Source organism: Rhinopithecus bieti, unplaced genomic scaffold (assembly GCF_001698545.2).
Source record: "Rhinopithecus bieti isolate Rb0 unplaced genomic scaffold, ASM169854v2 scaffold_5476, whole genome shotgun sequence".
In the NCBI taxonomy this organism is placed as follows: Eukaryota; Metazoa; Chordata; class Mammalia; order Primates; family Cercopithecidae; genus Rhinopithecus; species Rhinopithecus bieti.
Window position 1 is genome coordinate 3,061,933 of NW_016805433.1, and position 26,876 is coordinate 3,088,808.

Below are 26,876 nucleotides of genomic sequence, written 5' to 3' on the forward strand. Positions count from 1 at the left end.
TTTGAGACAGTGTCTTACTATGAGAGATCCTCTCATCTCAGCCTCCTGAGTAGCTGGGATTACAGGCACACATCACCATGCCTGGCTCAGAATGAAATTTAAAAACAACTCCAATTATAATAGCATCCAAATAATATATTTAAAAATAAATTTAATAAAAGATGTAAGTCCTGTATATTGAAGACTAAAACATCACTGAGGAAAATTAAAGAAGATCCAAATAAATGGATAGATAGACTATGTTTATATATTGAGATATTTAATATTGTTAAGATAATAGAGCTCCCTTAATTGAGCCATAGACTCAGTGCAGTCCTAATCATAATCTTGGCAGGCTTTTTTGAAGATATTGGCAAGTTGACTCTAAAATTACATTGAAAAGTCAAGGACCCAAAACAGCCAAACAATTTTGAAAAAGAACAAGATAAGTCTTTCACTGCCTAATTTTACTATAAAGCTAAGGTAATCATTACAGTGTGGAATTGACATAATGGTAGATATATAAATTGATGGGATGGAATAGAGTTCAGATGTAGACCGGTACACATGGTCAAATGTTTTTTCACGTGGGAGAAATGATTGTCCAGAGTTAAACATGCATGTACCGTAAACTCAGAAATTCCACTCCTAGGTATTTACCCATGAAAAATGAAAATAGATGGCTACATAAAGACTTGTACATAAATATTCTTAAGTATACACAACATTATTCATAATAATCCAGGACTAAACACAACTTAAGGACCATCAACTAGTAAGGAAATGTCACAACTACAGAATGCTAACTAACAATAAAAAGGAATAGAATTCTTATACAGCAATGTGGGTGAACCTGAAAGACACTGTGCTAATTGAAGGAAGTAAAACACAGCAAGCTACATCTTCTATAGTGCCATCTGTACAGAATTCTAGAATAGGTAAAGCCAGTAATTTAAAATGGACCAGTGGTTTCCTGGGGCTGAGGGAAAGGATTGACTGCTCAGGGGCAAGGAGGAACTTTTTGGGGATAATGGGAAGTTCTATATCTTGACTGTGGTGGTGATTATATGACTCTGCAATTTCCAAAACTTGAATTTCACACTTAAAATGGGTTAGTTACTGTATGTAAATTTATACTTAAGTAAAACTGAGAATAGAAGGAGAGAAAATGCATACAGGAGAAAACTTAGAAGGAATTACCATAGTGTTTTATTGTTGACTATATTTTGGTGCTTTATATTTTTTATTTTTCTAAATTGTCTATAGGATTGTTATATCAATTATAAGCATTTAAATAGCTTGAGATTTGTAAAGTAATGTGACTTATAGCTAAAAAATAATGGTTTTATTCAAAAAAGAAAATTAGGCTATACAGTGAAACAGTGTTTTATTAATATTAAGTATTCTCCATGTTTTCTGATTTTCTTATAACTCTCATAAAATAGGCCGGGTGCAGTGCCTCATGCCTGTAATCCCAGCACTTTGGGAGGCCGAGGAGGGCAGATCAACCAAGGTCAGGAGTTAAAACTAGCCTGGCCAACATGGGGAAACCCTGTCTCTACTGCAAATATAAAAATTAGCTGGGTGTGGTGGTACACGCCTGTAATCACAGCCACCCGGGAGGCTAAGACAGGAGAATTGCTGAACCCTGGAGGTGGAGATTGCAGTGAGTTGAGATCACTCCACTGCACTCCAGCCTGGGCAACAGAGTGAGACACTCCATCTCAAAAAAATTTTTTTTTAATTATAAAAAAGCACATAACTGTATCTTTTAGAAGTAGTCATTATGTAAAAATGAGAATAAGGATGAAATATGTTTTGGATATAAGGTAATGAATACATGTTTGGGCACATTGAGATTGAGACTTTTTTTTTTTTTTTTTGAGACGGAGTCTCGCTCTGTCGCCCAGGCTGGAGTGCAGTGGCCGAATCTCAGCTCACTGCAAGCTCCGCCTCCCGGGTTTACGCCATTCTCCTGCCTCAGCCTCCCGAGTAGCTGGTACTACAGGTGCCCGCCACCTCACCTGGCTAGTTTTTTGTGTTTTTTAGTAGAGACAGGGTTTCACCATGTTAGCCAGGATGGTCTTGATCTCCTGACCTCGTGATCCGCCCGTCTCGGCCTCCCGAAGTGCTGGGATTACAGGCTTGAGCCACCGCGCCCGGCCGAGATTGAGACATTTTTAAGACTTTCCACTGTAGATGTCTGGTAGGTGTTCTAAATATATTTTGTTTGTTTTTGAGTTGGTTGAATATGTTTTGTGAAATTTAATAAACAACATTTTATTTCAGGAAACTCATTATCTGCAATATTAGAGGGAGAAGCACGGTTAACTTTCTTGAATAGGGGTGAAGATTATGTAATGACAATGCCATATGCTCATTGTAAAGGTAAATATTTTCTATACTTGAGTTAGATATTAAGCTTTCCTTTTAAGTAAATGTATGTAGCTGTGATTTGTTGTGCTTTCTGATTGATGGAGTCAGACTTATATTTTGTTTGAAAGCATCCTTGATTTACAGATATTTAAGATTATTGCTATCATTTGCTGAATATTTCTGTGGTGAATTAATTCACCTGTAATGGACCTTTTTGTGATGTATACTTTAGTCAGAAGAGACTGACTTACCATAATGAAATTTCTTTGCACTTACCTGATGTGCAAGTTTTCAAATTTGACAAAACTGTCTGTTATTTCAGAATCTGTAAAGATGATTTTCATTTTTTTGCACCACCATGCTTTTAAAATTTTAATTTACTATTTTTTAATGTACCAAGTTTTAAAAGATTTTCTCACCCTCTTTTGCCAATTTCTTAATGTGTTATGCTTTTTGACCCATTATTTAAAATACAGATAAGGGTGTTACATAATAATTGTCATCTACAACATTACAACATGCTAGGCACCCAACTATTCAATGCATTTATTTAATCATTTCAGCAGCTCCTATAAAATAGAAATATTATTATTCCCTTTTTATAGAAGAGGAAAAATGAAGCACAAAGAGGCTTAATACGCCTGAGATCACACAGCTAAAATGCAGCAAGTCAGGATCTGAACCCAGGTGGTTTACCTCTGCATTCTGAACTTTCAACTGTTTTGCGTCAGTTTAGTGTGGTCATGATGTGTGTCCTCCCTTCCAACCGGTTTCTTAAAATCTTAAAAATAACTTTTTTGGTAATTATCCTCTATTTTGGGAACTGATTCATGAAAACATAGAAATTATTCAGTATGAAAAGTGGGCAAAGGATATGAACAGACACTTTTCAAAAAAAGCTCTTTATCACTGGTCATTAGAGAAATGCAAATCAAACCACAATGAGATACCATCTCATGCCAGTTAGAATGGTGATCATTAAAACATCAGGAAATAACAGATGTTGGAGAGGATGTGGAGAAATAGGAACACTTTTACACTGTTGGTGGGAGTGTAAATTAGTTCAACCATTGTGGAAGACAGTGTGGCAATCCCTCAATGATCTAGAGTTAGAAATACCATTTGACCCAGCAATCCTATTACTGGTATATACCAAACGATTATAAATCATGCTACTATAAAGACACATGCACGTGTATGTTTATTGCAGCACTATTCACAGTAGCAAAGACTTAGAACCAACCCAAATGCCCATCAGTGATAAACTGGATAAAGAAAATGTGACACATACATACCATAGAATAGTTTGCAGCCATAAAAAAGGATGAGTTTATGTCCTTTGCAGGGTCATGGATGAAGCTGGAAACCATCATTCTCCGCAAACTAACGCAGAAACAGAAAATCAACCACCACATGATCTCACTCATAAGTGGGAGTTGAACAGTGAGAACACATGGGCACAGGGAGGGGAACAGCATACACCGGGACCTGTCGGGAGGTGGGGGGCAAGGGGAGGGATAGCATTAGGAGAAATACCTAATGTAGATGATGGGTTGATAGGTGCAGCAAACCACCATGACACATGTATACCTATGTAACGAAGCTGCATGTTCTGCATATGTATCCCAGAACTTAAAGTATAATTTGAAAGGAATTATTTGATATGGCCTTATTTCACAGTTGAGAAACCTGGGAGGGTTGAATCTTATTGAAGGCCAACCCAGCATGTACAAAAGAGGCTGACTTATGGCCTCAGTCTAGATATTCTTAGAGCTTGAGGTAAGCATGGAGTGAAATATCTTTAATTATGAATTGATAAGAACAAATATATTTAAATTTTCTATCATTTAGAAAAAATAAAATTATATTCCATGTAGACATCCATGCCCATACTTAGCTAATAATAGGGAAAATTTTTTATAGCAATGCATGGAAAAAGAAAAGAAGTTATAACCGCTTGTGAATGAGCACATGAAATGATTTTTATAAGCTGTTTCACCCTGTATGTTTTCTAAGGTATGTTCCCCCAAGTCACTAGCCTCACAAATTGTTTTGTAAAATAAGAGTACCATAGCCAAATAAGTATGAGAAACATTACATAGTCTGTTCCCCTCTCAAAAGATAATATTGTACGTTGCATGTTAAAGGCTGCCTTAACATCTTAGACCAACAGCAGATACACAACCTGTTTAGCTTTGTTAAACCTAGAGTTTCCCCAGCTTTTAACCACAGAACTTACTCTGTAGTTTTTTTGTTTGCTTTGCTTATGCATTTGATTCTTGTTATTTGCAGTGGTTATATAAAGTCACCACTGAGTTAGCAAATACTGAGCCATTACTCCTGGGGGGAGTATGAGATTGGATTCCTGTGAGCCTCTTGTCCTAACATTTTCATCAACCAATCAATCAGTACATAACCTTGTTTTATGTGTGCTTCTATTTAAAGAAACCTGATGTCATTATAACATTAATTACCTATTATTGATTCATTAACCTTGAACTAACAGCCAACAGAACCTGAAACCTACACGTAGCTTTTAACACACATTTTCCCTATAAGATACATTATAGCTTTCTTGCACTTAGGAACACTAGGCAGCACTGCAACACTACATGTGGGTCCACTTTAAACAGCAAAACCACCAATGAAAAGCACAAAATGTGAAAACATGGTAGTAAATACACTGCAAAAGGACACTTTTTTTTTTTTTTTTTTTTTTTTTTTTTTAACAATGTGGAAGCTGAAACAAGGAAGAGTGTTTGCCTTGCTCAACCTCAGCTCAGAGTGTGTGCATCAGGTGACTCAAATTTTTCACTACTCTGCACGTGTCTCCAAATGACTACAGAAGCACTCTGGGTATTGATACTTTACTGAGTAGGTGAATTTACAGATATGGAATCTGCACATAATGTGAATCAGCTGTTATCTATTTATATCCCACAGAACCATCTTTATATCTGTATTATAGCTTTTCATTTGAGTGGGACAGAGTGATTTTGAATTACGTTCCTCCTAAAAGGTGATTAGATTACTAAACTGTTTATTGTGAGCCATATACATATAAATATTTTGTCAAATCTTTTTCCTTTAGGAATTCTTTATGGTACAATGACACTGGAGCTTGGTGGAACAGTCAATATTACATGTCAAAAAACTGGATACAGTGCAATACTTGAATTTAAACTAAAGGTTAGTAGAAATAATAGTAGGTATCACCTAACTAGAAGGAGAGCCATACAATAAATATTGAATAACGGGCACCATGTATTTCCTAGTTAAGGACTAAATGTAAGAAAACAATTTACGTCAGGTCAAAGATAAGTGCATCTAACGGATAAGGACAAGGCTGGGTGAGTATCTTCGGATAGCCTAAGATAGCAGCCTTGGAAAATTCAAATTAACACAAAGACGTTTTTGTTTTTCATCTTAATTAATAAAACTGTGGGTATTATATAGAAGATGAGATTTAAGAAGTGATTAGACAGAAATTTCTTAATAAAGGATTGTTTTTACCAAATACCAGAAGATATGTGTCATCTTGCAGTCTAGCTGTGTAAACTAAGGCACAGTTGTATTAGTCACTATTTCTATGTAATAAATTACTCTAAAACTCAACAGACTTAATAACTGTGCTGTTCCTCGTGAGTTCTGTGAGTCAAAAATTTGGACAGGGCATATTGGGGATAGCTTATCTCTGCTTCATAATGTCTGGGGTCTCAGAAAGACTTTGTAGGCCATGGGTGACTCAATAGTTAGGGACTGTAATCACCTGAAGGCTTATCACTACATATCTGATACCTGGTCTAGGGTGACCGAAGGACTAGGACTGCTAATCTGAGCACCTGTATACACGGCCTTTCCATGTGACTTGGTTTCCTGACAGCATGACAGCCTCAAAGTAGACTTCTTACTTGGCATTTGAGGGTTTCAAAGTGCAAGTGCCCCGATGAGCAAGGCAGAAGCTGCATTTGCTTTCCATGACCTAGTCTGAGAAGCCAAATTATATCACTTCCACTGTCGTCTATTATTTGGAGAATTATAAGACCACCCAAATTCAAGGAGAAGAAATATAGACCCCACTTCTCATTGGGAGAGTGGCAAGGTCTCCTTGAGGAAGAGTATGTGAGCTGGAGGGGAGAGGGTACATATTGTCAAGGCCATCTTTGGAAATTTTTGTCTGCCTCAAAATGAAAGGGAAATTTGAGAACTTAATGTGAATTAATTGTTCTTGAACAACAGTATATTATGTTCAGATAAAAATATTTCTGTGAACTATGTAATATTACTAAATTGCTGATGTGTTGATATCCAGCTGATAAGCAGTTTTGCTCTAATGAGAAAGACCTCTTCAGTATTATTTGATGCAATATCTTTTTTTTATTTTTCTTTCACCTTGACAAAATTTTGCTTGTATGGTGATGATAATGTTTGAAGATCATGATGAATGAGTTCTTAAGTATATATGATGCCTTTAAGTATTACATTGGAGCATCAAAATTTTGTCTCTAAGGAGAGACATTAGTAAGGTATTATAGTAACTCAAAATATATTCCTTCTAATTTTATTTTTTGTAGGCTTTTTTTAGCTATGTATTTTACTTTTGTTTATTTTTTAAGGAAGGGGTGTTACTTATTTCAATGGATCGTGAATTCCCTTAGGTTTACTGAGTTGTTATTGCTTAAGATAATGTCACATTGATAGGGCACAGTCTTGACAGTTAGGTGAGGACATAGGATTTGAGCATACATGGAACATGAGTCAGTTATATCAGTGTGATCTTTCTTCATATGTTTATTTTCATTTAACATAGTCTGCTTGTTTTATCCTATTTTTTCATAGCAGCAATTCAGATTTCTTATTAAACATTCCAACTGAAATTTGAGCCAGTGTTTTTTACTGCTTGTGTATTCAAGAGCACTATAACTATGCAAGTAATTTTTGTTGTTTTTTTTTTGTTTTGGTTTTACATTATATGTAAATATAAGTGATAAGTAAAATGTTTTAACATTTTCTCATTTGAAAGCCATTCTTAGGGAGTAGTGACTGTGTTAATCAAATATCAGGGAAACTTAAACTGGGAAAAGAAGTCCTAGCTACTTTGGAAGGTCATTGGGTAAGTATTTTGTAAAGAATTTTACTTCCACTGTCGTCTATTATTTGGAGAATTGTAAGACCACCCAAATTCAAGGAGAAGAAATATAGATCCCACTTCTCATTGGGAGAGTGGCAGGGTCTCCTTGAGGAAGAGTATGTGAGCTGGAGGGGAGAGGGTACATATTTTTGTAAAGGATTTTATTCTGTGGGAAAAAAAATAACAATCACATTTAAAATTTAAAACTTACTCCATTGCTGAAAACATCACTATTTAACATAAGCATCAGCTTAATAGCAGATATTTTGGTGTTGATCTGTTATCAACAATAATTAATTTTATGTAATATTTTATTTCCAAAACTTTAAAATCAGTAGAAATAGCTAACACTTAAATATATGACTTACTGCATTATTTAAGAATGTTACTCATATTAACTGATTTAATATTTATAACATATAACCCTATGAGGTGAGTATATAGGTGCCATGACCATTTTATTATTGTTTATTATTGTCCCCATTTTATAGAAGAGGACACTGAGGCACAGAGAGTTCACATAATTTGCTCAAAGTAAGTGGTGAAACAAGAATTAAAGCCCAGGAACCCTGGCTCCAGGGCTGTGCTTTTATGCACAGCACTCTGCTGCCTCTCACATAGAAGAAAGAGGCATAGTTCCAATTAGTTACATTCCTTTCAGTGGAACATGGAAAGGATATAGTGGTGTATGACAGCAATGGTTTTTATTTACTTCTGTGCTAACCTAAATTCATATTTATGTAATTTTGTTAAGAGACGCGTAAATGAATAAAAAGAATCATGGCACTGCATGGATATACCATACTACGAGCACTGAGTATATGCTCCTTTCTGCATACAGTAAGCAGAAAATGTTGAGAAATATAAGAAAGTGAAACTGTATTTAGGGACTCCGCTAAGTGGCCACATACACTCTGAAATTTTTTTTTAATTGCCTTAAATCTGAGCGTCTTCTGGAAAAAAGATAAAGCAGCAGTCATTTTTAAAAAATGAAATTTCTGTCTGGGTGGGGTGACTCACACCTATAATTCCAGCACTTTGGGAAGCTGAGGTAGGAGGATCGCATGAGCTCAGGAGTTTGAGATCAGCCTGGGTGACATAACGAGACCTCTTCTCTACTAAAAATAAAAAAAAAAAAATTAGATGGGCATGATGGCACATGCCTGTCCTAGCTACTCAGGAAGCCAAGGCAGGAAGATTGCTTGAGCCTGGGAGGTGAAAGCTGCAGTGAGCCATTATTGTGCTACTGCACTCTAGCCTGGGTAAGAGAGCAAGACCCTGTCTCAGATAGATAAGATGTAGATGAGAGAGAGAGATGAGAGTGAGAGAGAGAAAGAGAAGGATGGATAGACAGGTAGATAAATTGGATAGGTAAAATAGATTAGATAGATAAGGTAGATAGCACCGTTGCACTCCAGCCTACACAAGAGAGTAAGACCATGTCTTAGATAGATTATTCGATAGAGATGGAACTCAAATTTTTAATGCTAGGAAAGCCTCTTTCAGAGGGATGTGTGTGTATGTATGAGTATATTGAAACCATGGATAGTCAACAGCATCTCATTGTAGCTGCAACAAATACTATGCTCTACTTTGACAGTTTGAAGATGGTTATTGAGGCTTTGCATGTAATGTTTGAAATTTATGAAGTAAAACTTGTGAAATTTCACAAACTGGATATTCAACCAAATTCTTTTTAATTAACTAGTATTATGTATTCAATCTTAATGTTTTATAAAATGATGAGAAACATGGGGCTTTTGGAAAAGTGCTAGTTACATTTGTTTTTAAAATGTTTTAACTGGAGGATTAACCAAAAGAAATTCTCACCATCATATTACTATACTATAAAATTGCCTTCTAAGTATAATTCTCTACATTAATTTTGAATTTCTTTAAATATAGGATAGTGAAGTTTTATTACTGATAAAAGACTGATAATTCAGAGGTTTTCTGGAATCCAACACCTGACATTAAGCAATGGAGATTAATAAGGCACACTGTAAAATCTGAAGAACAGGAAGATTTTGAATCAGAGAAGTAAGTATACTGTTTTACAGCTAACTTCATAAGGATCAGAGAGTAGTTTTTCAATTCCTTAATGACATGGTCATTTTGTCACCTTTCTTCTGTCATATCTTAATTCAGCAAAATAGTTTGTCATTTGTGGAATGTGACAGTATTCTGTTTCTGTGTATAAGAATGTCAAAGAAATATAATACAAATCGTCTTGCTTTTCTGTACCTCAAAACTACTCATATTTTTCTTTATCAACTTCTCCAGAACCTTAAAAAAAAAAGTTTTTGTTTAAATAAGATTACAGGACTAATTAGTGACTCTTAGTTTCTACCTGGCAACTGTTTTCTAACCTAGTTTAGGCATTAGAACTCTAGGTAAAGGGAATGGTGCAGAATCTACTTCTGTGCCATTCTCTGAAACAAAAATAAAGTTACTGGATGGACTGGCTTCTAAAGGACTTATTAGTTGGATAATAATTAAGGCTATCATTTCTGTTCTTAAGTCATGAACTTTTTTGAATCAAAAATACTATATACACATTCCCCATTTTATTGTTATTATGTCTTTGTGTTAAGAGAAGGAGACTTATGTATAAAAGATACTTTGCTAGGTACTAAACACTCATTATGCAACTTAGTCCTCCCTACATGTTCCCACATACATATCATTCTCTCTCATGGAATTCAAGTCTGTGTGTACCTTCCCTTCTACACTCAAAATTAAGGTTGTCAAAGATGGAAGAATGTGTATGTACCAGTTCTAAATATTCTGCCATAACCACTTGATGTTCTTTATCCAGAGATAAGCTTTGCAAAGGCATACATATGATAATTTTTGAGAGTGTGTAATTCAGCATATTTGAAGATGAGGAAATGAGACTTAGGATAAATAACTTTAAGTGCACCAGCTAAGAAGTGGCAGCTCTAGGACTTGACTTCTATCTGATCCCAAAGCCTTTTCTTCTGGTTTTAACATGCTGTCTTTCTAGATGGGTAGGATATAGATATACTTTTATTTAACAGAAGAAAGAACGAGTAGAGGATATCATTTTACCTCAGTAGTCTTTTCTGTTAAACCAGTGGTTCTCAACACTGGCAATACATTAAAATACTTTGGGGAAACATTTTTAAAATGTATCAATACTTGGGCCTGACCCCAGAGATTCTGATTATAAAAGTTCTCTGATAATTCATGGATCCAAACTTTAGAAGCACTGCATTACATTAATGGATCTTTCTGAAGCCAGTGGATGTTAAACAGTGTAAGAATCATCTAGGAAGCTTGCTTAAAGCATAGATTCCTGAGCTTTACCTTCATTACATTCCTATCATCTTGAGCCAGCAACACTTACTACCATGAGTTTTAGAGTCTATATAGTAAGTTTCTCTTGCCAAGTAAAAGAAAAATTAGTCTCCACTTATGAACTTAGTTCATAGAGAGACCCTCTCTCTACTCAAGGGACTGAATTTATATCTTGACTCATTTCTAAGCCTATGAGTATAAGTGTTGTCAAAGCCAAAAATTCATGTGAGCATTATTTTCTCTACAAGGGGATTGAAGCCTGTTCTATATAGATTTTATTTTCTGTTGCATTTTAATACTATTTTGCACATGTATTAGACTCTGGCAACGGGTAACTCGAGCCATAAATGCCAAAGACCAAACTGAAGCTACCCAAGAGAAGTACGTTTTGGAAGAAGCTCAAAGACAAGCTGCCAGAGATCGGAAAACAAAAAATGAAGAGTGGTCTTGCAAATTATTTGAACTTGATCCACTCACAGGAGAATGGCATTACAAGTTTGCAGAGTAAGTAACTTAAAATAGTTTATTTCAAACAATATATTATTAGCATGGTTTATTGCCTTTATTTCTAGAATATTTGTTGCTGGAGTAGTTTTTAATTAAACCATGTATATTAGTGTGAGATTTTTAAACTTGGTTTTGCATTCATTATAAGCTTGACTCTATGATAGTAGTTAGCCGATAAAATGAGGGTCCGAAGATTAGATATGGGGAAATCTCATTATTAGAGCTACCTATATAATTATTAATAAAATTGAATCATGTAATAGAAAGTTTTAAAGTTCTTTGTTTAGTCATTGAGCAAATGGTATTTTTTTTTTTTCATTTATGTAGTACCCGACCATGGGACCCACTTAATGATATGATACAATTTGAAAAAGATGGTGTTATTCAGACCAAAGTGAAACATCGTACTCCAATGGTATGTAATAAAAAACCAGATACACTAGATATATACATTTGTTAAATCTTTAGTATCTGTAACAACCAACATTTAAAATTTGGTTTCAAAATGTAAAATTTTGGGTGAGCAAAATAGGCAGCTCTGAACTCTTGTTACCCCAAAGAAACATCAGAAAACAAGCAAAAACTGTCAACTCAGTTTGCCAGAAGTCTGGAAAACAGTTGGAGGTGTTCAGCAACCAAGTGAATACTGGATCAAGAAAGTGCAAAGAGAGGAAAGCTTTATGGCATTTTTCCTGCCCTTGCCCCAGGTCCTTCCCAGTGCAGTAGCAGTCTTGAAGGGCCCCTGCATTGCCAGTGTAAGTTCCTAGTTCCAGAAGGAACAGAGTGGACCTCAGACACAATTGTGTTTGTCTGTCCTAAGCTGTCAGGATACTACCTGAAGGACTTACACAGACACTCATCTCTGAGAAAATCAATAAAGACAAATTATTCAAGGGAGCCAAACAAATTCTGGAGCTGAAAGGTATAATGAAAATGAAAATTCACCAGAGATATTCAAAAGCAGATATAAGCAAGCATAAGACAGGATCAGGAAACTTAGAGATAAGACCATGGAAATTATCCAGTCTGAGGAGGAGAAAGAAAAATGAATGAAGTGACATGAACAGAGCCTAAAGAACCTGTGGGACACCATCAAGTGGGGTATCATTGCATTATGGGAGTTCCACAGAGAGAAGACAGAGAAATGAATGAAGAATATTTAAGGAAAGAAGACCCCCAAATCCCTAAATTTGGTGAAATATATAAATCTACAAATTCAAGAAGCTGAACAAACTCGAAGTAGGATGATCTCAGAGAGAACCACACCACAGCAAACTGTCAAAAGCCAAAGAGAGTCTTAAAACCAGCAGAGAGAAGCACCTTATCACATACATTAGGGATCATCCATAGGATTAACAACCGATTTCTCATAGAAACCATGGAGGCCAGAAGGCAATGAGATGACATATTTAAAGTGGTAGAAGAAAAAACTTGTCAATCAAGAATTCTGTATCTGGCAAAACTGTCATTCAAAAATGGGAGAGAAATTAAGACATTCTCAGATAAAAGCTGAGGGAGTTCATTACCACTAGACCTGCCCTACAAAAAAATGCTAAGGGAACTCCTTCAGAATAAAATGAAACTCAAAGCTGTATGAAGTAATATTTTCAGTAAATAGTTGGGCAAATATAAAAGCTAGTGCTGTTGTAATTTTAGTTTGTAAGTCCTCTTTTATTTCCTACAGGACTTAAAAAATAAGTGAATGAAAAATAATTTAATTACATATCTTTGTTATCAGACATACAATGTATAAAGATATAGTTTGTTACAACATAAAAGCAGAGGATGGAGCTGTATAGGAGGAAAGTTTTTGTGTACTACTGAAGTTAAGTTGGTATCGACTCAAACTAGATTGTTGTAGAGGTAGGTGTAAATGTCATGCCCATAGTAACCACAAATAAAATACCTTAAAAAATACACACAAAAGAAAATGAGAAGGGAATCGAAACAGTTTACTACAAGAAGCAAACACAAAAGCAGGCAGTAATGGAGTAAATAAGAAACAAAACGTATATGACATATAGAAAGTAGCAAAATCAGAAGTTCTTATCCATAGTCACTTTAAAATGCAAATAGATTAAACTCTCTGAGCAAAAGACAAATTGTAAAAATTGATTAAAATAAACATAACCCAACTATATGCTGTGTACAAGAGATTCACTTTAGATCCATAGACAGAAATACAGTAAAATGAAAGGTTGGAAAATAATATTATGTGCAAATAGCAACTAAAGGAAAACTGAGGTGGCCAATAGTAACCAAAGGAAAACAGGTGTTTATACTAATGTCAGACTAAATAGACTTTAAGTCAAAACTTGTTACAAGAGACAAAAAGGAACATGGCGTATTGATAAAAGGGTCAATTCATATATACATATATACACACCAATCAACAGAGCCCCAAAATATACAAAGCAAACTGACAGAATTGGAAGATAGAAACAGCTCTATAACAATAGATGGAAAATTCAGTAAATTACTTTTAGCAATGAGTAGAACCTCTAGACAGAAGATCAATAAGGAGGAAATGGATAACTTGAACCACACTGTAAACCAACTTGACCTAGCAGACACACAGAACAATCCACCCAACCATGGAAGAATGCACATTCTTCTCAAGTATACATGGAACATTTTTCAGGATAGACCATATGTTACACCATATAACATGTCTCAGTAAATCCCACCTACTCAGGTGGTTGAGGCAGGAGAATCATGTAAACCTGGGAGATGGAGGTTGTAGTGAGCCGAGATCACACCATTGCACTCCAGCCTGGGCAACAGAGTGAGACTCTGTCTCAGAAACAAACAAAACAAACAAACAAAAAAAAACTCAATGGGTCAAAGAAAAACACAAGGGAAATTAAGTAATACTTAGACAAGTGAAAACAAAAATACAGTATAACAAAACTTATGAGATGCAGCAAAGGTAAGGAAAATATATATCTGTGAACATCTACATTAAAAGAGATCTCAAATCAATAACCTTACTTCATACCATGAGAAACTGGAAAAAGAAGAAAAAACTAAACCCAAAGCTAGCAGAAGAAGAAAATAATGAAGATTAGAGTACAGATAAACAGAATAGAGAGTAGGAAAAAAATAGAATTTGTGAAACCAAACCAAAAGTTGCTCTTTGATAAAAATAAACAAAATCAATAAACCATCAGCTAGGCTGAGGAAGCAAGAAAGAAGACAACAAATGACTAAAATCAGCAATTAAAGTGGCGATGTTACTACCAATCATAAAGAAATAGAAGGGATTATGAGAGAACACTATGAATAATTGTATGCCAGCAAATCCCTAGAAACTCACAAATTACATAAACTGACTCAAAAAGAAACAAAATCTCAATAGAGCTGTATCAATAAAGAGATGGAATCAGTAACCAAAACCTCCAAAGAAAATTCAAGATCAGATGGCTGCACTGGTGAATTCTACAAAACTTTAAAGAATAAGCACAAATTCTTCTCAAACTCTAAAAAATAGAACAGATGGGAACATTTCCTGACTTATTCTCTGAGGCTAACATTACCCTAATGTCAAAGCCAGATAAAGACATCACAAGAAAATAAAATCACAAACAATAACCTTTATAAGTAAGATTCATACATCCTTAACAAAATACTAGCAAACAAAATTCAGTAGCATATTAGAAAGATTACACACCATAACCAAGTGGAATTTATTCCAGAAATGCAAGGTTGGTTCCACGTAAGAAAATCAATGTAATATACCACATTAAGAAGGGGGGAAATCACCTGGTCATCTCAATTGATCTCAATTGACATAGAAAAAGCATTTGACAAAATCCATCACCCTTTCATAATCAAAAGAAAGACCTCATAAAACTAGGAAGAGAAGAGACTTCCTCAACATGATTAAGGGCATGTATGAAAAACCCACAAATAGTAGACTCAGTGGTGACAGGTTGAAAGCCTTCCCCGTAACATCAGAAACAAGACAAACATTCCCACTTTCACCATTCCTATTTACCACTGTACTGGAAGTTCTAGCTAGAGCAAGAAAAAAAAGAGAAGTCATCAAAATTGGAAACAAAGAAGTAAAACTATCTCTAACAGGTGACATTATCCTATATATAGAAAATCCTAAAGAATCCATAGAAAGCTACTAGAGCTAATGAACTTAAGAAAAATTGTTGGGAATAAGATCAACACACAAAAATCAGTTATGTTTCTAACAATAAACACTCTTGAAATTAAGAAAGCAATTCAATAATAGCATCTAAAAGAACAAATTTAACCAAGGAACTGAAAGACTTCTACAGTGAGAACTATAAAACATTGCTAAAGAAATGAAAGGACGTCTAAATAAAGGGAAAGACACCTCATATTCTCAGGTAGAAAAGGTTAATATTGTTAAGATTTTGGCCAGGCACAGTGGCTCATGCCTGTAACCTCAGCACTTTGGGAGGCTGAGGCAGAGGAATTGCTTGAGCCCAGGAGTTTGAGACCAGACTGGACAACATGGCAAAACTCTGTCTCTACAAAAAATAGAAAAATTAGCTGGGCATGGTGGCACATGCCTGTAGTCTCAGCTACGTGGGAGGCTGAGGTGAGAGGATCACCTGAGCCCAGAGAGGTCAAGGCTGCAGTGTCGTGACGGCACTACTATACTCCAGCCTGGGTGACAGTGAGACCCTGTCTCAAAAAAGTAAGAATATAACAGTACTACTCAAAGCAACCCACCGATTCGCCACAATCCCTGTCAATGTTACCTTTTTTTGCAAGAATGGGAAAGCAGATCCTCAAATTCACATAGAATTGCAAGGGACCACAAATAGCCAAAACAATTTTGAAAAAGAAGTATAAAGAGAACTCTCACTTTTCGATTTCAAAACTTACTATAAAGCTACAGTAATCGAAGGAATGTGGTACTTATGTAAGAGCAGGCATATTGACCAATGGAATAGAATTGAGTGTCAAAATGTCAAGCCAGACATCCATGGTCAATTAATTAATTTATTTCAATTATACTTTAAGTTCTGGGATACAAGCACAGAATGTGCAGTTTTGTTACATAGGTATACACATGCTATGGTAGTTTGCTACACCCATCAACCCGTCATCTATGTTAGGTATTTCTCTTAATGCTATCCCTCCCCTAGCCCCCCACCCACCAATAGGTCCCGGTGTATGATGTTCCCCGCCCTGTGCCCATGTGTTCTCATTGTTCAGCTCCCACTTATGAGTAAGAACATGCGGTGTTTGGTTTTCTGTTCCTGTGTTAGTTTGCTGAGAATGATGGTTTCCAGCTTCATCCATGTCCCTGTGAAGGACATTAACTCATCCTTTTTTATGGCTGCATAGTATGCCATGGTGTGTATATGCCAGATTTTCTTTATCCAGTCTATCACTGATGGGCATTTGGGTTGGTTCCAAGTCTTTGCTATTGTGAATAGTGCCACAATAAACATACATGTGCATGTGTCTTTATAGTAGCATGATTTATAATCGTTTGGTATATACCCAGTAATGGGATTGCTAGGTCAAATGGTATTTCTAGTTCTAGATCCTTGAGGAATCGCCACAGTCTTCCACAATGGTTGAACTCATTTACACTCCCACCAGCAGTGTACAAGCGTTCCTATTTCTCCACCTGCTCTCCAGCATCTCTTGTTTCCTGACTTTTTAATAATTGCCATTCTAACTGGCATGAGATGGTATCTCATTGTGGTTTTGATTTGCATTTCTCTAATGACCAGTGATGATGAGATTTTTTTAGTATGTTTGCTGCAAAAATGTCTTCTTTTGAGAAGTGTCTGTTCATATCCTTTGCTCACTTTTCCATGGTGTGTGTGTGTGTGTGTTTTTTTTTTTTTTTTTTTTTCCTCATAAATTTGTTTAAGTTCCTTGTAGATTCTGGATATTAGCCTTTGTCAGATGGATAGATGGCAAAAAGTTTCTCCCATTCTGTAGGTTGCCTGTTCACTCTGATGATAGACTCTTTTGCTGTGCAGAAGCTCTTTAGTTTAATTAGATCCCATTTGTCAATTTTGGCTTTTGTTGCCATTGCTTTTGGTGTTTTAGTCATGAAGTCTTTGCCCATGCCTGTGTACTGAATGGCATTTCCTAGGTTTTCTTCTAGGGTTTTTATGGTTTTAGGTCTTATGTTTAAGTCTTTAATCCCTCGAGTTAATTTTTGTATAAGGTGTAAGGAAGGAGACCAGTTTCAGTTTTCTGCATAAGGCTAGCCAGTTTTCCCAGCACCATTTATTAAATAGGGAACCCTTTCCCCATTGTTTTGTTTGTGTCAGGTTTGTCCAAGATCAGATGGTTGTAGATGTGTGGCATTATTTCTGAGACCTCTGTTCTGTTCCTTCGGTCTATATATCTGTTTTGGTTACTGTAGCCTTGTAGTACAGTTTGAAGTCAGGTAGCGTGATGCCTCCAGCTTTGTTCTTTTTGCTTAGGATTGTCTTGGCTATATGGGCTTTTTTTTGGTTCCATGTGAAATTTAAAGTAGTTTTTTCTAATTCTGTGAAGGAAGTCAGTGGTAGGTTGATGGGTATAGCACTGAATCTATAAATTACTTAGGGCAGTATGGCCATTTTCACGATATTGATTCTTCCTATCCATGAGCATGGAATGTTCTTCCATTTGTTTGTGTCCTCTTTTATTTCATTGAGCAGTGGTTTGTAGTTATCCTTGAACAGGTCCTTCACATCCCTTGTAAGTTGTATTCCCAGGTATTTTATTCTTTGTAGCAATTGTGAATGGGAGTTCACTCATGATTTGGCTCTCTGTTATTGGTGTGTAAGAATGCTTGTGATTTTTGCACATTGATTTTTTTTGTATCCTAAGACTTTGCTGAAGTTGCTTATCAGCTTAAGCAGATTTTGGGCTGAGACAATGGTGTTTTCTAAATATACAATCATGTCATCTGCAAACAGGGACAATTTGACTTCTTCTTTTCCTAACTGAATACCCTTTATTTCTTTCTCTTGCTTGATTGCCCTGGCCAGAACTTCCTGTACTACGTTGAATAGGAGTGGTGAGAGAGGGCATCCTTGTCTTGTGCCGGTTTTCAAAGAGAATGCTTCCAGCTTTTGCCCACTCAGTATGATATTGACTGTGCATTTGTCATAAATAGCTCTTATTATTTTGAGATACGTTCCATCGATACCTAGTTTATTGAGAGTTTTTAGCATGAAGGGGTGTTGAATTTTATTAAAGGCCTTTTCAGCATCTATTGAGATAATCATGGTTTTTGTCCTTGGTTCTGTTTATGTGATGGATTAAGTTTATTGATTTGCATATATTGAATCAGCCTTGCATCCCAAGGATGAAAGCGACTTGATCTTGGTGGATCAGCTTTTTGATGTGCTGCTGGATTCGGTTTGCCAGTATTTCATTGAGGATTTTTACATCGATATTCATCAGGGATATTGTCCTGAAAGTTTTTTTGTTGTGTCTGCCAGGTTTTGGCATCAGGATGATGCTGGCCTTATAAAATGAGTTAGGGAGGAGTCCTTCTTTTCCTTTTGTTTGGAATAGTTTCAGAAGAAATGGTACCAGCTCCTCTTTGTACCTCTGGTAGAATTCAGCTGTGAATCCATCTGGTCCTGGGCTTTTTTTTGTTTGGTAGGCTATTAATTGCTGCCTCAATTTCAGAACTTGTTAGTGGTCTGTTGAGGGATTCGACTTCTTCCTGGTTTAGTCTTGGGAGGGTGGATGTGTCCGGGAATTTATTCTTTCTTCTAGATTTTCTAGTTTATTTGCGTAGAGGTGTTTATAGTATCCTCTGATGGTGGTTTGTATTTCTGTGGAATTAGTGGTGACCTCCCTTTTATCATTTTTTATTGTGTCTATTTGATTCTTCTCTTTTCTTCTTTCTTTATTAGTCTGGTTAGTGGTCTGTTTTGTTAATCTTTTCAAAAAACCAGCTCCTGGATTCACTGATTTTTTTGAAGGGTTTTTCATGTCTGTATCTCCTTCAGTTCTGCTCTGATCTTAGTTATTGCTTGTCTTCTGCTAGCTTTTTAATTTGTTTGCTCTTGCTTCTCTAGTTCTTTTTATTGTGATGTTAGGGTGTTGATTTCAGATCTTTCCCACTTTCTCCTGTGGGCATTTAGTGCTATAAATTTCCCTCTAAACACTGCTTTAGCTGTGTCCCAGAGATTCTGGTACGTTGTGTCTTTGTTCTCATTGGTTTCAAAGAACTTATTTATTTCTGCCTTAATTTCGTTATTTACCCAGTAGTCATTCAAGAGCAGGTTATTCATTTTCCAGGTGGTTGTGTGGTTTTCAGTGAGTTTCTTAATCCTGAGTTCTAATTTGATTGCACTGTGGTCTGAGAGACTTTTTGTTATGATTTCCGTTTTTTTGCATTTGCTGAGGAGTGTTTTACTTCCAATTATATGGTCAGTTTTAGTATATGTGTGATGTGGTGCTGAGAAGAATGCGTATTCTGTTGATTTGGGGTGGAGTTATGTAGATATCTATTAGGGCTGCTTGATCCAGGGCTGAGTTCAAGTCCGAAATATCCTTGTTAATTTTCTGTCTCATTGATCTAGTATTTACAGTGGAGTGTTAAAGTCTCCCACTATTATTGTGTGAGAGTCTAAGTCTCTTTGTAGGTCTCTAAGAACCTGAAATGAATTAAGACTTTGGGGGACTGTTGGGAAGGCATGATTGGTTTTGAAATGTGAGGACATGAGATTTGGAGGGGCTAGGGGTAGAATGATATGATTTGGGCTCTGTGTCCCCACCCAAGTCTCATCTTGAATTGTACTCCCATAATTCCCACGTGTTGTGGGAAGGACTTGGTGGGAGATCATTTGAATCATGGGGCTGTTTCCCCATATTATATTGTTCTTGTGGTAGTGAATAAGTCTCACGGGATCTGATGGTTTTATCAGAGGTTTCTAGTTTTGCATCTTCCTCATTCTGTCTTGCCGCCACCATGTAAGAAGTGCCTTTTGCCGTCTGCCATGATTTTGCGACCTCCGCAGACATGTGGAACTATAAGTCAAATTAAACTTCCTTTTCGTTCCAGTCTCAGGAATGTCTTTATCAGCAGCATAAAAACGGACTAATACATCTTGTCTTTCTGATTCTAGTTTCTAATCTTGCATTTAGGTTTTTAAGTTTAATACTGAACACCAAAATTACAAATCTATTAATAGGATAGAGTCCAAAGTTTATTATTCTAAGGAAAATTTAGTCATAGTTGATGGTTTCATATACTTTTGAATCTTGTGCATCCATTTAAATGCTTTCAATAAGTTTAAATAATGCTCTACAAAATAATAGTATCATTTTCATTATTATAAGATACTTTCTGTACTACCCAGATGTGATTAAAAGTAAATCAACAGTTTTACTGGAAACCCAGCATCGTTCAGTGGGAATGTTTCTAACATCGGGAACAAGATAAATACAATTTATACACACTATTACTTAACATTCTACTAGAGATACTAGCTGGTGCAGTCAGAGGTAGGGGGATCTATATTCGTATTTGTTTATGTATACATAAAAATATCCCTGGATATAAACTGATAGTGATGGGTACCTCTTTAGTGTGAGAGACTGGGTATACTCTTCATTGTGTATTTTACTTTTTGACATTTGTGCCAAATTACTTCCTATTAAAATAAGATCATTTGATTGCATAAGCGCATCACATTTGTTAAATTTGAATTAGACTATTTCATTGTTGTCTTTTTTTTTCTGAATATCATGCCTATGTGCAGATAATTTTGACAGTTGTACACAATTGGTCTTCAGTCCAAAATACAGTGCAAATTCACAAAATAGTTATTTTTTTCTTTAGGTTAATGTCCCCAAAATGAAACATAAGCCAACCAGGCAACAGAAGAAAGTAGCAAAAGGCTATTCCTCCCCAGAACCTGACATCCAAGACTCCTCTGGAAGTGAAGGTAAAAATATTTATTGCAGACTAATGAGAGTCTAATTTTTTTTAATTACTACACAATTTGATATGAATGTGGTTTTTCATATTAACTCAAGAAGTTATATGATTTGGTTGGGGCAGGATTGAGGTACAAAAGCGATTCTAGATCATAGATAAGTTGTGAGACAAGGACGCAAGGTAAAGAAACAGAAAATGAAAAAGGGGAGACATCTAAATAAAAACCACACTCTAGGCCGGGCGTGGTGGCTCACGCCTGTAATCACAGTACTTTGGGAGGCCAAGGTGGGCAGATCACTTGAGGCCAAGAGTTCAAGAACAACCTGGCCCACATGGCGAAACCCCATCTCTACTAAAAATAGGAAAAAATTAGCCAGGTGCGGTGGTGCACACCTGTAATCCCAGCTACTTGGGAGCGTGAGGCATGAGAATTGCTTGAACCCGGGAGGGAGAAGATGCACTGAGCCGAGATCGCACTACTGCACTCCAGCCTGGGTGACAAAGTGAGACCCTGTCTCAAAAAAAAAAAAAAAAAAAGAACATACTCTAGGTAATAGCTACCTCTTATGCCTTGTTAACCTCTGAAAAATTGTTGATGGTTCCCTAGATTGAATTCAGAAGCATTTTTTGAGCTCTGAGCTCACTTCCATGCTTCAAAAATGTTTTTCATTTCCAGAATATATTACTGTAGTGTTGGGAAGTGACAGACAATAAAAATACAAAACTTAGGAACTGCTAGATTAAATTGTACTCCATTCTTATTCGAGTCAGATAATGTGTAAACTATCTTGAGCTACATTGAGATATAATCATGAAAGGATTAAAGTGATGTTTGTGACATTATGACAAAAAAAAAAAGAAAAAAAACTTTAAGCCATAATCTCTACTGAGTTTACACTGAACTATGGAGCCCATTTTAACCTATAAAGATAACACTAGAGGTGAATAAATGGTAGATTACTAAGAAATTAGATGGCAAGCGATAACCAGTTTAAAGGAGAGGGAGCTGAATTCAATTCGAGGGAAAGTTCTTAGAATTCTGATGAATTATTAGGATTTCTAATGGATTGTAGCAGTCTAGGCTTGGGGAGTGGGGTGAGGTAACATACTAGAGTAGTTAGAGGAATGAAACAAATAAGGGTTTAAAAGCAGGAGTCACATGGCATCCCAGTGTGTTAGAAGAGAGTATTGGTTGTATTATTGTTATTCCCATTTTACGAGAAAAGAAACTGAGACACAAGTTAACCTGCCTAAGGTCACATACCCCATAAGTAGGTATATGTATGTTATATATGCAGATTTTTTGGCTCCTTAATTCACTCTGTCATCCACTTTACTATATTACTATAACGTATCATCAGACATTTACTGAGTAATTAATATGTGCCAGACTGTATGTTAAATACACCTTATAACAACCCTGTGAAGTCTGGTATTATTATCCCTATTTTTAAAGTGAGAAAGCTGAGACTTGTAGAGAGGTTAAGTAGGATCTGAACAAAATGGAAAGGAAGGAATGCATTTGAGAGGGAATTTGGAAAAACGTATACAGCTTGCTGATTGGCAGTAAAAATTTGCAGAAGTGTCGAAAGGGATTTAAAGTTTGGGTAACTAAACACTAACAATAAAATATTGAAAAAAGGGCTCAAGAAGCTGACTTCTTCAGAGGTAGGCAAATGGGCAAGGAACAGAAAAGAGTAATACCTTCTTCAAGTTAATATATATTTTCTAATGAATTATTTCTGTTTTAATTAGTTAAAAAATAAAACTGGTGCCATCCAAAATTCAACTGATGTGTAGTCATTTAAATATATTTGTAGTGTTCTAGTGTTGCAATGATGTGTTTGAAACTTCAAAAGTGCAGAGTATTCATATTACTATGCTAATCTCTAGGCTACAAAACAAATGCCCAGGAAAATTTTATTACATGAGAAACATTAAATTGAACTGTAGATTATAGTTTCAACTTCATTCTAAATGTCTTTTTAGCTCAATCAGTAAAACCAAGTACAAGAAGAAAGAAAGGAATAGAACTGGGAGACATTCAGAGTTCCATCGAATCTATAAAACAAACACAGGAAGAAATTAAAAGGTAATATACTAACAGTGACTATTCCTTTGAGACCAAGGAGTAGTTAAGAATCCTGTTATGTGGGAAATCATATGCAAACTTCATATTTTTATAACATGTAGCTAAGCTAAAATAGAATGTTAGTGTCTATCACCTGATGTTTGACACTTAACGAAATTCCTCCATCACTAAAATACTTGGGAAGGGAGAAGAGGTTGTTTTTTCTCTGTGAGGGTAGAATTGGAATCACTTTATTTACTCCTGTAGCATGCTAGGAATGTAGCTGGGTTGCCTGTGGAGGTGGGGTTGTTTCTGAGAAAGTCAGTTAACAAAGGCCTCTATAGTCCCTTCTGTGCATGGCTATTATTTCATTGGAATGCATCAGTTGAAATATTGAAATGCATCCATAACAGTGGGTAAATATTCACTCTCTGAGCCCTTAAGTATTCCTCTTTGCAGTCTCAGACCCCTCCCCCAGCCCCTACATACCACCCCATTACCCAGCAACTAAAAATTATTAACATTAAATGCTCTGTGACTGTATAATATCAAATTGTGGGCTCTATGCCAACATTTCTGGCAAATCATTATAAAATTTGTTGTTGCTTATTTTTGTAGAAATATTATGGCTCTTCGAAATCATTTAGTTTCAAGCACACCTGCCACAGATTATTTTCTGCAACAAAAAGACTACTTCATCATTTTCCTCCTGATATTGCTTCAAGTCATAATAAACTTCATGTTCAAGTAGAAGTTCTCTGCCATTGAATCAGTGAACTAGAAAGATCTGATTTGGCCTGGGACCAGTGTTCAAGTTGGTTTGGTCTTTATTAAAAATCACAATATTCCGAAAACAAAAAACCTAGGAGATAAATGTAGAGGTATTGACTTTTCGTATCTTTTATCTTCACACTGAAACAAGAGCTATCCTATTTGATTATTAAAGTGAGCTATGTGTTAAGTGCCAGGACATTTCTAGCTTTTGTGAGAATGTGTCTACATGTGAGTATAATAAACCCACATGTATACACAATTGTCTCTTATGTACTCTTACCTGACAGTAGTCTTTGTATTCTATAGTATGTTCTAAGATATAATGTTAACATTGTTCATAACAAAAAATGCTATCAATCTCATAAATATATGTAATCTATTTTCTTCATAAAACAGGCACAAAACTTTTATCAGTAAGGAATTACAGATTGAGAAATGATGGAAAAATAGACATAATTAATTCAATACACTACTGTTAAAATCATTTGCAAAGCACTCAGCTCAGTTGTCTTCTTAGAAGGAAAGAAAAAGTATGAATAGTCAAAATGAATACACTGAGAGAGATAAATGGCAAATTGCTTTTTTAAAAGTTTACATAAGATTTTTTTTAACCCCTAGAATTTAATATTTATAGATCCAGGTAAATATATATACTTTTGTTTACATCAGTATAAAAACACTGGTGTGCAACTACTTAGATTGATTATAATACCACCTGAAGCACTTGCTGAAAAAAATGTGGTCAAAATTGATTGCTGTCCTTTTTTTCTTATTTTTGTTTTTCTTAAGTCAGCTGGTTCATAACATAGGCCAAATTCTAGAGATGTTTGTAGGGCATTTGAAGTGCTGATAATTCATGTTTTTTCATTATGAAAACTTATTTTAGCTTTAGACTCTAATATGTTCAGTGAATAAGCAGGATACAAAAAATTATTACCAGTATTTTACTTCAAAAACCAAAAAGAGAAAGGCAATAAGAAAAGACACTGTGTGGTGGCCTTTATGTGTACATTAAAATTGGTTTTTGTAAAACGTGCAATAAGTTGAGTATTTACGAAGAGTATCAAGTTCTGAAGCTTAATTTTTTATTATCCTCCCTCTTCTTAGTAGCTTCTTTCTGTGGCAAAACCACAATTCTTTAAGATTCCTATTGTTCAGGCTAAGGCAAACTAAGTTTTTTTGTTTGTTTCTTCAGTTTAATATTTTGACTTTGTGTTTTTACAGAAATACGTATATTCCTCGAAAGCAATTTTTGCCAAGGTAGTTAGGTTTAGGAATATGTTGTTCTAAAATATGTCTTAGAATCCTGAAAGTATAGATTTTGAAATGTTTTTTAATGAAAATGAAGGTCAGAGAGAATAATCCCCCCCACCACATTTGCCTTTCAGTAGGAGGAGGCTGTGAAATGGTAAAATTACAATCATTTATGCCATGATAAATACAAGGGTTGATTGGTAAATTATGAAAATCAAAATGATAAAAAGAGCCTGCTTTTTTCCCTAATCAATATAGCTATCTCAAGTATCCTTAGGTTTCTATGAAGAACCATTTCCCATGTTTTGTTGGCAAAATAATGCTGTATTCCATATGTACATGTGACAGGATGTTTTAAATTGATAAAAGCATAAATATACCCAGTGTTTTCATGACATTAGAACAAATGGATTTTTGGTTATATTTTGTATTTGTCAATATAATTTTTGTATTCACATTCTGTTACACTCTGCCTATTCGTTGATATATGATATTCTATAAATATTGTACAGTTTCATCTTTTTTATGGTTTAGTTAATTACCTACAACTTGATTGGCTTATCACAAAAATCATTTCATCATTAAACCTTGTTAACATTTTTTTTATTGGTGACCCACCTCTTAGGACTTTGGTCTTATCCACGTGTATGTTGTTTTCATTTGGTCCAAATAATATTTTATTTGTATGTGTATCTTCTAAGACTAAATAGGTAGTTATGTTCTTTATTTTAAAATTTCTTTTAGAGCAAATGTTACGGGTTCTTACCCAAAGAGTCAAAAACTATTTCTTAAGAAAGAGCAGGGTTATTCATGACTGTTCCTTATACACTAAAAGCATGCATCTAATCTAATAGTCCTCTTATGCTTTTAGTTGTATGTGTTTCTTTCTATGAACTGAACACAAAACTCAGGAATTGGTGGCTTAATTTTAGATCAGTGCTTGTACTAGACTTAGTTATATGAATCTTTAAAACACATAATTACTAACTTTGTAGCCATATATGTAATTGACTTTGAATGTTATTTGCCTGAAATTAATCTTCCTTCACACATGGATTCATAATGTGATTTACGGTTCCCAGTTGTCTGAGAGCCTCATGAGGGTTTCTAGGATTTATGACCTTATGACCAGTTTTTATCATTTATCCAAATGTTATTTTCCTACATGAAAATTTAATTGAGTAATAATTATTCACATGTGCATTTACTTTTTAGCTGTTAAATGTACTATGCCATCATCCACCATTTAGTAAGACGTAGCTGGCCCAGGACATGTAAAAAAAAAAACAATAAATAGAGCATGTGAAATGTTAAGTTACAGCAATAGATATTTTACTTATATTTCATGTTAGTACTTTTTTGTTTTATATCAGTTATAAAGGTACAGTGTACTCTTTGTCACAGCTCAGTTGGTAACTGCATTCCATTGAAAAGTTGGCCTTGTAAAATACAACTCTCATTTAATATTCATGCTTTTGTGCCTTTAAGAAAATATTTTTGTCATTTTTTTGTGTTACAGAACTATAATATGATTCAAGGTGTTTATAAGCTTAATTGTCATAAAA

The 26,876-nt window shown here is 35.3% G+C and overlaps 1 protein-coding gene across 1 annotated transcript in view; it reads left to right on the forward strand.

Annotated features, from left to right (window-relative positions):
* Window positions 1-26,598, forward strand: part of OSBPL8 (oxysterol binding protein like 8) — a 209,750-nt gene extending 183,152 nt beyond the window's left edge. The window contains 10 exon segments of the mRNA XM_017872516.1: window positions 2,269-2,367; window positions 5,447-5,544; window positions 7,379-7,479; window positions 9,402-9,412; window positions 9,415-9,526; window positions 11,126-11,311; window positions 11,642-11,729; window positions 21,114-21,219; window positions 23,202-23,304; window positions 23,902-26,598. Coding sequence (XP_017728005.1) covers window positions 2,269-2,367; window positions 5,447-5,544; window positions 7,379-7,479; window positions 9,402-9,412; window positions 9,415-9,526; window positions 11,126-11,311; window positions 11,642-11,729; window positions 21,114-21,219; window positions 23,202-23,304; window positions 23,902-24,034 — 1,037 coding nt within the window. The 3' untranslated portion in view covers window positions 24,035-26,598.
* The last annotated feature ends 278 nt before the right edge of the window (window positions 26,599-26,876 follow it).